This window comes from Sander vitreus, chromosome 10, assembly GCF_031162955.1.
Source record: "Sander vitreus isolate 19-12246 chromosome 10, sanVit1, whole genome shotgun sequence".
Taxonomy (NCBI): Eukaryota; Metazoa; Chordata; class Actinopteri; order Perciformes; family Percidae; genus Sander; species Sander vitreus.
Genome location: NC_135864.1, coordinates 1,074,025 through 1,086,586, shown reverse-complemented (window position 1 = coordinate 1,086,586; position 12,562 = coordinate 1,074,025). Strand labels below are relative to the sequence as shown.

Genomic DNA, 12,562 nt, shown 5'->3' with positions numbered 1-12,562 from the left:
GAATTCTCTGCTCCTGCCACGAAAATGAACAAAAAAAATCACTCCTGGAGATGTCAAAACCTCCCCTAAAAACATCAAGAAGGATGATCAGAGACGGACAAAAATACTATTATTTTTCATATAGATACTGCGAGGCCTTTTCTGCGTAATCTAAATTAAAGTCACATATATTATAGCTTGTTAACTCCTGCTGTGTGTGTGTGTGTGTGTGTGTGAGAGAGAGAGAGAGAGAGACAGAGCGCCATATGTCCGTGCGTGAAAAAAAGCGCAAATTGGTGCCAAAATTGCGCGGCGCCCGTGTCAGTCAGCCTGAACGCGGTTTGACAGAAGAGATTATTCCACATGAAACCAGTTAATCCCCCCCCAAAATCTGATGTGAAGGAAGTGTGAGATGGTTGGAGGAAGTGAATACAGATTCCTGTAACCGGTGGCTCTATATTACAGTCTCGTATCCGCGGAAATAAATCAGGAGAGGGTTTTTAAGTGAGCGGGGAAGGTTTGGATGAAGGAGATTTAACCTTCTGTCTCTCAACAACTCATTTAATGACATATCCAGGTGTTAAAAAAACCACATTTATTCAACAGGAGGGAAGGAATCTGGTGTAAATCGGTCAGAGGGACTCACGCTTCATAGGGTGTGTGTGTGTGTGTGTGTGTGTGTATTCCCCCACATGCTGCTGGTTTGAAGACTTGAAGCATGAGTGATATTAGACAGAAGCATCCTTCACGTCAGTGTTTAATAACATGTTTCAAAATGTGTCCATCGTGCAGCGTGTTTGCACCTTTAGCAGTCAGATGTGTTCATCTCATTAGCTGCATAATCTCTCCATAGTCCACACTTTAAGAAGTTGTTTCTTTTTTTCTTCTTTTTTTTCAGAGTGCGCACGGCCGAACACGCGGAAACCCTTATTTGGCGTGCGTTTGTGACGCAACGCGAGACTTCCAACCAATGAAACGCCAGAGGTGCGACCAGTATTCAAATGAGCCGTCCTTATTTGGTTGTGTCCACGCCTCCCCCCACCTCCCCCTCCTGATCCACGCCGGTCCCCCGGGATCTCCGGAGCCCCGGACCCCGGGAGAAGGAGCTCTCCGCCGGGACAGAGGAGCCATAAAGAGCCGGGGAGGGGAGGGGAGGGGGATGAGATTTCTCGCTGCCCAATCCCCCTGTTCCCCCGGGAGCCGCAGCCTTCCACGGTCCGTCCCTCCCTCTTGTTTGCTAATCATTTCATTTTACTCCTTTTTGAAGCGCTGCCTTGTTTTTTATCCCATGCACTTTTCATTTCTTCCACAATCCGCGCGCGTCTCTCTGCTCGCCTCCCTCTGATCCCCGGCTCTCCACGCTCCGCTCTCCCGGCGTCAGGCTCTCCGGATCCCGGCTGATTCTCTCACCTCTCTGTCTCTCTCTCTCTCTCTCTCTCTCCCTCTCTCTCTCCCTCTCTCCCTCTCTCTCTCTCGGCTCCTCTGAGATGCTCTCCCCGCTCTCCGCTCCTCTCTCCGCCCTCTTTTAACTTCACAGAGACGCCGGTTTTAAAGAGCGGACTGCCGCGGCTGCTGGGATCTAAAACAACCCCGGGAGAAACCCAGAGGGATCCCCGGCTCTTCTTTTGGATCAGGACCGGTACTTTGGGGGGAAGCTCGCTCGCTCGTGTGTCCTCCACCCCTCCCCTCCTCTTCCCTTCTTCCGCATCGCTTCTCTTCTTCTCCACCTTAATCCAGGTGGTCCTTTGGCTTTTTTTGAGTTCGCTGGTACAGGGAGGATTATTCTTCTGCTTCTTTCTTGTTTTCTGGTGAAGACAAAAGCTCCCAGAAGGACACTTTGATGTTCTCCATCCAGGACAGCCTCCCCCGGGGGGCCCTGACCATGAAGGAGGAGCCGCTCCCCACCGGCATGACCCCGGTCCGCTCCTGGATGCAGGGCGCGGGGATTTTGGACGCCAACACAGCAGCTCAGAGGTACAAAAATATTACCCAAAAACATGCAACTTTTCATCTCTCTGCGCTGCTTTTCTCTGCGCTGCGCTGCGGGGCCGATCCGCTGATTTAAAAAAAAAAAGCAAGCCACAGTTAGAAAACTCCAGCGTGAAGGTGAAAGTCACGTTTGCATCCTCCAGGATCCGTTGGGAAGAAGTGACATTCAGTCCGCAGAAAGACGAGAAAACACGCAAGTTCAAACCAAAAGTTCAAACCACAAAGTGCAGCTCCAGGGTCAGTTATAGGCTAGTAGCTCGAGAAAAATAAGAAATAAACATCAAACTAAACCGAGAGGACGGACCCGTGCACGCGTGAATCTGGAAAAGCAAAAAATAACTCAAAAACAGAAAGACTTGGGAGTGCTATAAACACCAAAGCATCATCTGGACATTTTGGGAAGCTTTAAGGCGCCTGGTTTAAATATTTTTTGAAATCGTTGTAAAAGTGTAAAAGCTTTTGTTAATAATTCAGGAAAAAAAAAAGTGAAGCAAAATATGTTTTGGACAAACAAATTAAATCTCAGGAAGAATCACAGCATGTTCGTTATAAACGGTCTGCGTGTTTTTTCTCAGTAATTCAACCCAGCGCGGTTAATGGTTTCCGCGGTGAGCGGTAGCCTCTTCACGCCCGCCTCCCTGCTCCCCTCCGCCGGATCCGGCTTCACCGACAGCCCGGTGCGAGCCGAGACAGACGCCGAATCGCTCTCCTCACGTCCGCGTATCTTTGCAAAGCAAAACTCCACTCGAAACAACGTGCACACGTCCCACACCGCGGCTCTGATTATTCATTTAAACGAATCTGGGATGCGGTTTGGTTGCCGCGCGAACACGCCGCGCGGAAAGAGCGACGGGACGGAGCCGCGCCGGGGCTGTTTTCTCCGCGTTCCTTAAAGAACATTTTAAAGCTTATTTAGCAGATGATGAATGGAATAAATACCTCGCTATTTAATGACATCACGCAGTCTTGTTTCTCTTCCCCAAATATCGATAATAAGGCTTATTAATTCTGAGGCAGATTTCACAAAACGTGAATTTACGCGATATTTTATTTATGAAGCGACCCGAGGAGGAAATAAATCTTAATATCAGTGACCACGGGTTGAATTAAAACAAATGTTGCAGCAGATTCTCACGTGCAGGGTAAAATAGCCTAAATAACTCAGCGTTTTACCTCCGTGAGGCACACACACACACACACACACACACACACACACACACACACACACACACACACACACACACGCGCAGATATCGGATCGATTTAGAAACGTAAAGCTGTGAAAAGTCGGACAAAATGTATGAAATATTTATTTAAAATAGGAAATATTAATTAACAAAATACCTAACTTAGCATTAAAATATAATATGGGTAGTTTAAAATAGGCTATACATCTTTAGAGTTATTATTAGTAGCCTATTATTATTATTATTATTATTATTATTATTATTATTATTATTGTAATTATTTTAAAGACGCGATTTTCTCGAAACTGCGACGTTATTTCCGGTGATATTTGACGTTTTAAGGAGAGTTTTTTTAATGGTCTAAATGGTGAAAAAGGAAAGTCTTTCTCTGGGGGGGACGCAGGTGAGCTGGGGGGATCTCAGCGCTTTACTGAAATAAATCAATGCAGGATTTGCAGCGCAGCCTCGGGTTTAAATCACCTCCATCAGCTGCTCTAACAGTCGGCAAATACCGCCTCATTTCCTCCACACACACACACACACACACACACACACACACACACACACACACACACACACACACACACACACACACACACACACACACACGCACTCCCAATTTCTGTCTCCTTTTTAAATAAGTCCACGTTTGTTCTTCTGTGGGATTTTTGTGCATAAATCTGCAGCATCTACACACACATTTGTGTATAATTTCCAGTTTTTTTTAAAAAATCTTATTCCAACTAATCTTCTTTCTGTTTGTAAATGTGGAACTTGGCGTCTTGTTGCATGCTTTTAATGCCCCAAAAACAGTGGAGTTCTTCTGATCAGAAACACATTTTAAACACCTGTTTCACATCACAAGTCATTAAAATATCCCACAGTCATGCTCACGGACCAGACACAGGATTGTATTGTTTAAATATGTGAGATATAAAAACACAGAGACGGAGAGCAGACAGAGTGTAACAGGTTGGGAGGGGGGGGGATAACTGAACATCTAAATTATAAACATTATTGTTTATTATGTGATTATTTGTTGAGTCTTTAGAAAGTCAGTTTGGCATTTAAATGTCTGTATTTTATGCAGAATACTACGTTTTAATATCTCAGGAGGCTGAAGAAAAGGCAGCGAGTGTATTTGATGTTTTCAGGAGGTGAAAGTAGAAGATTTTGTGGCTTAAAAAAAAAGACTATTTTACGACAATTAATCAGTTTATTTTTCCCTGAAATGAATATACTGAAGAAAAGCTGCAAATGTTTGTATTTTACAAGCTTCGACTAGAGAATGTGTGCTCGAAAAATGACTTTTTACGACAATTAATCAGTTATTTAAAAGGCTAATTGTCTCTACAAATGAACGATTACTGAAGAAAAGCATCAAAAATGTATATTTTACAAGCACGGACCTTTTGACTCTAATGTGAACGCGGGTTGTAAATATAATAAGTTTGCTTGCATGTAGGGAATAATAGGTTTATATGTAGAGTCCATTCAGTCAGCTTGGTGCTGCACATTGTCTCTAATATATATAATATGATTACATTAGATTAGATTCAACGTTATTGTCATTGTGCAGAGTTACAAGTACGAAGACGGCAGAAGTGCAAGAAAAAGCAGACATGTGCACGGTGGTATTCAACGTATAGACAGGTGGTGCATAGGCAGGACAAGACATATATTGCAGGGTTGTAAGAGCAGAATAAATATGGCTATGTAATATGAACAGTGTATGAACATGTACAGATATGTGCAATGTAGTAGCAGTGACATTAAACTAGCAGTAAGAATAATATAGATATATGCAGTGTATTAACAGAATATATTGATTGATTCATGTTTAAAAAAAGATGTTCATTTCTGCACAAACTCTGCAGAAACAAAGAGACGTCAGAGTGAAAAACATGAAGCTGTTGTGACGTTAAAAGACTGCAGAAAGAAAGAGAACGTGCAAACATCCAGAGTGTAGATGAGCGGTGAAAAGGTGTAAAAGAAACGAGCCCCGCGTGTGACGTGTAAATGTAGAAAAGAGAGGAAAGAGACGTGTTTGCTGGAGGTAAACGGAGGCTTCAAAGACTCCCGATTCATTTCAGAACGAAGCACAGACGTTTGAGTGCGTGTTGGAGTCGGTGTCCGTTTCCTCTGCTGTGCATCTGTTAACGTAACGTAACATCCCCTCATTTAAACGCCGTCAATCAGTAACTGTGACCCTAAAGAGACGAGAAACTACGTCTGTTCTGATGACTTTAAATGAGAGAAGTTGAGGAGTTTAAAAAATGGATTTTGTTCTTTTTTTCTAGCTGCTTTTTTCAGTGTTTTGGGCTCTTTTTGTGCCGTCTTACACTTCTTTTCACTACGGTGTATGAACACCACTAACAGCAACTCATTACTAGTTTCACACTTTCTGGATTTCATGCTCAATAAACATCATTTATTAAGGAAATGATACCTAATCCTTGAGTTAAAAAAGCTGAAATTATGAATTATTTTCACTAATATTAAAGGAAGGTCAACGTTCAGCGAGGATACTGTTTCCAAACATTTCAATTTCCTTTTCAAATGCTAAAAGATTTTACATAACCGTGGCCGGGTTGGTTCAGCGGGTAGAGCAGGCGCACATATACGAAGAGGTTTATGCCTCGACGCAGAGGTCCAGGGTTCGAGTCCGACCTGTGATGATTTCTTGCATATCTCCCCCCCCCCCCCCCCTTTCTCATCTCATTCTCTGTCCGGTCAATTAAAGGCGGAAAAGCCCCCAAAAAATAATCTTAAAAAATAATTCAGTGAAAGTAGAGATGTGATCTTCTGTTGTACTTGTGAAGCACGTTGCGTGGAATAATCCGTCCGTGTTATTTTTGGGTAATCATAATGAGGTCATTACAAAGAGACCCACATTTCTGATATAGACATTTAAAAAAAAATGTTTATTTTTTTTTGGGGGCATTTGATGCCTTTATTCATAGGACAGATGAAGTCATGAAAGGGGAGAAGGAGGGGGGGAAAGACATGCAGCAAAGGGCCGCAGGTCGGAGTCAAACCTGCGGCCGCTGCGCCGGTGAGTGAACCTCTGTATAGGTGCGCCTGCTCTACCAGCTGAGCTAACCCGGCCACAGAAAACACGGCAAACACGACAGGGTTCAGGGTTGAAACTGACAGATGATATATATTTTTTAGATCTTCTGGATCTGCTTCCAGTGTTTCCGTCGGTGTGACGTTCCTGTTTCTTAAGATGCAGCTTTGTTGGCGTTGGTTTACAGACAAATAATGATAGTTTCAGATTACCGGGTGTGTTGTGCTTTCTGCCGGGACTCACAGCCCGTTCGGAAATCCTTATTCTAAAATCAAATAACCCGAGAGGGATTTTTAAACCTATTCGACATTAGAAGCCTTCTGTGCCTCCATTTGAAGGAGCGAAAAAGCTAGAAAACCCCTTTTTAAAGCTGGGGGAAAAAGCTACGGTCGTGTGATCAGTAGGAAGAAATCAGTGACATTATCAGGTGAATATAGTGCGACGTTACGGGAGAATTAAAGGGCGATAAGTAGAAGATTCAGGATCTAACACAGCTGCCATGCAGGCTGCGGTTACACACCCACAGTTTGTCTCGTTATTCTGGGAATCTATCAAACTGTAATGTTTGTTATTCAATCCATCAGATGATCTCCTGTTATTGATTGTTTAATGATCCGGCTGAATGAAGCGTGTTGAACACGAGACTCTTCACGTCACGTCTTATCATTTAAATCCATATCTCTCTGTTTCATGTTTTTGCCGTTTAAGCTTTTAAGTCTTTGCTTCATTTCGGTGTCGCCCACAGTGGGTGGAATTAAAGAGACAGAATCTGGAATATAGATATTAAAACACACACATACAAAAAATGCGAGAGAAGGGATCCGATCGTTGGGTTTACCTAATCTTTCAGATCTAATCTGGAGCTTCAGCTGTTTTTCCAACGTCTTCAAATCGTCCCGGAGCTCTCCAGTCGTTCCTGTAATAATAACTCCTCGTTTGGACCTGCAGTTTTTTAATATTTCAGATCCTTAATCAGGAAGAACCTGCGACTGATGTACGGGTTCATGTAGGAGAGTCCTTCACTTCCAGCCCAAATGATCTTTGATTTAGAGTCTGGAATATTTTCTATATTTATATAAAGTTTCTGATAGAAACAAGCATTTCAAATCTGTCCAACAGATACAGGTGTGTGTGTGTGTGTACGTGTGTGTGTGTGTACGTGTGTGTGTGTGTGTGTGTGTACGTGTGTGTGTGTGTGATTGTGTGTGTGTACGTGTGTGTGTGTGTGTGATTGTGTGTGTGCGTCTGTGTGTGTGTGTACGTGTGTGTGTGTGTGCGTGTGTGTGTGTGTGTGTGTGTGCGTGTGTCTGTGTGTGTGTGTGTGTGTGTGTGTGTGTGTGTGTGTGTGTGTGTGTGTGTGTGTGTGTGTGTGATTGTGTGTGTGTACGTGTGTGTCTGTATGTTTTGTTTGTGTGCATCTGTGTGTGTGTGTACGTGTGTGTGTGATTGTGTGTGATTGTGTGTGTGTGTGTGTGTGATTGTGTGTCTGTATGTGTGTGTGTGTGCGTCTGTGTGTGTATGTGTACGTGTGTGTGTGTGTGTGTGTGATTGTGTGAGTGTGTGTGTGTGTACGTGTGTGTCTGTATGTTTTGTGTGTGTGCGTCTGTGTGTGTGTGTGTTTTGTGTCTGTTCACAGACTTACAAAATCATAAGAGTGTAAGAGTTTCTTTAGTCAAGGATGTGTCTGTCTGTCTGTCTCTGTGTGTGTGTGTGTGTCTGTCTGTGTGTGTCTGTGTGTGTGTGTGTGTGTGTGTGTGTGTGTGTGCGTGTGTGTGCGTGTGTGTGCGTGTGTCTGTTCGCAAACGTACAAAATCCTGAGAGTGTAAGAGTGTTCTTCAGTCGAGGCTTTACAGAAGCGCGTAGAACTGATCATCTTCTACACCAAAGTCCAAAAGAGACGTTGCTTGATTTCTCTTGATAATAATAATTTCCCACGAAAAGATGAAGAAACACGAAGGAAACTAATAATCCAAATCTGATGATAAAAGTAACAACAGGGGGGGAAACATGACAAATACCTGCGGCATAAATACAATAAATACAGTTTGTACGACGCAATCAGACGCAGAATATTCAACATCCATGTAGCAAAATGCCCCCAAATATCTGATAAAGATAAAGACTTTAAGTAGGATATATTGATCTATTTATTTACTTATTTACTTTTGTAAATGTAAACGTTTTATGACATGTATTGTCCGTCTGCCGTCTTGATTTAAGCTCTGTAAACGTGCTGATTTAAGGGGAGAAGATTCCCTGATTGAAGAGTTTAGAATAAGGGCTCAGAGATGAAGAGCTGGCATGTTTTTTTGGGTTTCTCTGCGTGGATTAGTGTCCCGCCGACATGAATAATGACGCTCACGGATAACAGTGTTTGTGTTGTTGTGCTTTTGAAAGACGCTGGTTTGAATCCCCCCGTGGGGGGGGGAGGAAATCTGTCTGTCTTCGCTGTCATCTTTACACGCCGAGCCATTCGTTTTAGGATTTCTCCTTTTGGTTTTGTTGCACAAAAAGAGTCTTGAGTGGAAAGTCACCGTTGTGTTCGCTGTGCTTTCGTGTGCGAGTTTTTGTGCGTTGTAGTTTAGTCAGTTCTCTGGCGAGTCAAAGCTGGAGGTCACTCGTCAAACAAACAGGATACAAACCCAAATATGTGGTGGAGAAATGAAAATCTTATGTCGAAATAGACTGTATTCATGCCGAGGGAAACTGTTTGTGCAGAAGCTGCAGAACAAAGTAGGACAAGAGTGTAAATAAAATCAATATTTGTACAATGAAGATTATCAATAAGATGCAAAATCCAGATGAACACAATGTACACAGGAAAGGATCCCTACAGAGATAGAGCTTTTTGTTAAAAAGTAAGATCTAAATGACCAGAAACAGCCCCGAAATCACGGTCACCAAACTCCACCAGACTCCATGTAAATAATCAGGACTTTTAGCGTGTATAGAGCCAGCATATCTCCACCAGACTCCATGTAAATAATCAGGACTTTTAGCGTGTATAGAGCCAGCATATTTACACCAGACTCCATGTAAATAATCAGGACTTTTAGCGTGTATAGAGCCAGCATATCTCCACCAGACTCCATGTAAATAATCAGGACTTTTAGCATGTATAGAGCCAGCATATTTACACCAGACTCCATGTAAATAATCAGGACTTTTAGCGTGTATAGAGCCAGCATATCTCCACATGTAAATGGGTGAATTAAGAGTTTATTTCAACCAAACCAGAGTGGTGATTGTTGGAACAGTGGAAAGATGAACCAAGACGGCTTTAAGGAGTTTTATTTTATTTCTGACGACTTTGATTAAAGTGTGTTTTACGATGATAAAATTGCTAATTATTTACATGGAGTCTGGTGGGTGAAAAATACAATTCATAAAAGCTGGGATTTTTCTATAAAAATGATCTTGAACTAAACTATAAATTAGGTTTCACATCATGTTGATTTTCTTATATATTTGTTTTTTGTTTTGTGGCAGTTACTTTAATTAAAACGGACACGACGGTCCCAGCCGGACTCAGACGGGGACCTAACGGTTTCACGCTCGGCCACCTGGACGCCTTAATGACGTGATTTAAAAAACACTCTCCTTCTCCACATGTGAACACGAGTTCACGTTAGAAACATTTCTCACGTGAGAGATTAATTTGAATCTGCAAAGTGTCAACGAGTTTCCTGCTTGAACACGAATGAAATGAAATGAAATGAAAAAACCTGTGTGTTTAAATCCATCTGGGACTGCTTTTGTTGCTCCTGTGAAGGCGTGTTGGAGGTCAGAGGTCGGCTGACACACACACACACACACACACACACACACACACACACACACACACACACAGATTGTTGCGTATGTTTTACAGTTGACTGTGTGTGTGTTTGTGTCCATTCACAGTCTTACAAAATCATAAGTGTAGGAGTTTCTTTAGTCGTGCGTGTGTGTGTCTCTGTGTGTGTGTGTGTGTGTGTGTGTGTGTGAGGCTGTGTGTGTGTGTGTGTGTGTGTGTGTGTGTGTGTGTGTGTGTGATTGTGTGTGTGAGGCTGTGTTTGTGAACATTCACAAACATTCACATTCACAGTCTTAAAGGCTTATAAGCGTGTAGGAGTTTCTGTAGTCGTGTGTGTGTGTGTGTGTGTCTCTGTGTGTGTGTGTATGAGGCTGTGTTTGTGTCCGTTCACGATCTTACGATATCCTAAGCGTGTAGGAGTTTCTGTAGTCGAGGACAGCCCTGCAGGTGTCTTGTTTTCTTTAGAAAAATCAGCTTTTAAACCTACAAACTTCTCCTTGTATTTGATTCCATAGTTGTACTTTCTGCCCTCAATGATCTTTAGAGCATCAATAAAGGTTGAGTGAATGAATGTTTTGTCCCAAACATATTCAGTTTACTATGATATATATATATATATATATATATATATATATATATATATATATATATATATATATATATATGAGGTCTTTTTAGTTTAATAAATGACATAAATGGTCAATGTATATTAAAGATAGTTGCATATTAATCTAGAGCTACCGATGATGTTCTGGATGAACGGATGAGTTGTCTGGTCTCTAAAATGTGGATCAGTGTTCCCCAAAAAGCCCGAGAAGCCACGACGTCCTCAAATATTCAGTTCCCTGTCCCAGAGGAGAGAAGAAACTAGAAAATATTCACATTTAACAAGCTGACGTCACACTAGTTTACCTGTTTGATCATCAACGAAATGACTCAAGCTGAAATAGTTCTGCTGCATGTTATGTGTTTGCGAGTGCTGTCAGTTAGACGCGTCATTAACGGCGTGAATGTTTTCACCGTGAGATTAACGTTCTTTTTGGCCTAGCTGACTTTGTCGTTTTTTTCACGTGCTGTTGCAACAACTAGTAACGTTAGAAAAACTACAACACCACACCGGATGTAGCTAGACGTTAACAGAACAACAGGCACGCTGCACACACTTGTTTGGGCTTGCGAGTGTAGTAGGCTAACGTTACGTTTTGAGTGGATGGCGAGCGTGAGACGCCGAAATGGATGCCAATAAGACTCTGAATGGAAAGTTGTGGAGGGGGACAGTAGTTTCACCACACAGCCTGTACGACACGGAGAAAGCAGCCACACTGGAACTGCTGCAGAGTCCAAACTCTGTCTCATTAACCGCTGATCACTGGACGTCAGTGAGGAATCTACATTATTTAGGAGTTACTAACCACCAGATGCATTACGTATATCAGTGTATATATCATACGGTTTTAGGACTGGGTTGTTTGTATCGTTGCTTTGACTGTTTTTGTCATTTGGGACGTTGTCCACCCCCTTTTCGGTCCAGGATAATTGTTGCATTCCTTATTAGAAGAATGTAAAGGTTACAGATGTCCTGCTGTGGCATCCAGTTTTTGGACCGTTTAGTTTGTGCTGTATAAGCAACGTGTTAGTGTTACATCTCAGTTAGGTTAGGTACTTGTAGGAATTGTACTCCTAAAGCCTAGTTCCATATAAATGCACGGATTATTCTTTGTTTTGTCATTAGTGAAACACAATATTGACCTTGTAGTTGAAAAAGGAGCCTCATATAAAGATGACATTTCCTCCTATGGAGTCCGTTCATTCACATTCAGAGATCTCCTATGTTGGACTGGGAAGATGGAGGATAGCGTAAACAACAGCTAACGTGAGTTGCTCAAAACCTCTTTTAGTAAACTCTGGGAACACAACCAGTGTTGTCAGTGCTGTGGTTAAGGTGTAGAGTCCCTGGTGAGACTTGGAGCAAAGTCTCATGTTGTGTCGAGCCTTCTTAGTGGTTTAAACATAGATATTTTGAGGCTAGCATCGTAGCGCCCCTAGCTCTCCCATTCAAAAGGCCATTTGACCCAAAAACCAGAATACGGTCCATCTTAAAAGTGGCGTTTCCGTCCTAAATACACTTTTAAACGAAAGTTTGACTCAGGTACATTCACAGAAAGACCCTAGGTTGCATCTTAGCGAGAGTTAGGCTTTAACAGATGCCATGGCGAGGCACTACAAGCAGGCCAATCATGGCTGCCCTGCATCACTGAGGTTGTGAGGAATCGAAGAAATCACACCCCCACCCAGAGGTGGTGATGTCATTAATAGTCGTGTGCAGGGAAGCGTTTTGGATACATACACTCGGCACTTTACAAGCTCTGGGGTTAAATGTCAAAGTATAGTATTTAAGATGAATGTACTTGTACTCCCATTGTATTGTGAACATTTTATGCTTGTTGCCTATCGACATTGTTTTAATCAGTCCTTCAGGAAAAATGCGGAGTATTTTTGTGATTGTTTTGGGCTAAAATCCTTGATTATGCGTCACGTTTT

General features: G+C 42.5%; 1 protein-coding gene across 3 annotated transcripts in view; it reads left to right on the top strand.

Annotated features, from left to right (window-relative positions):
* The first annotated feature begins 1,300 nt into the window (after positions 1–1,300).
* The window catches only part of LOC144524030 (transcription factor COE3), a 200,821-nt gene continuing 189,559 nt past the window's right edge, over positions 1,301–12,562 (top strand). For all 3 annotated transcript variants that reach the window (XM_078259993.1, XM_078259992.1, XM_078259994.1), the window contains exon 1: positions 1,301–1,953. In XM_078259993.1, coding sequence (XP_078116119.1) covers positions 1,820–1,953 — 134 coding nt within the window. In that variant the 5' untranslated portion in view covers positions 1,301–1,819. The remainder of the gene's footprint in view (positions 1,954–12,562) is intronic.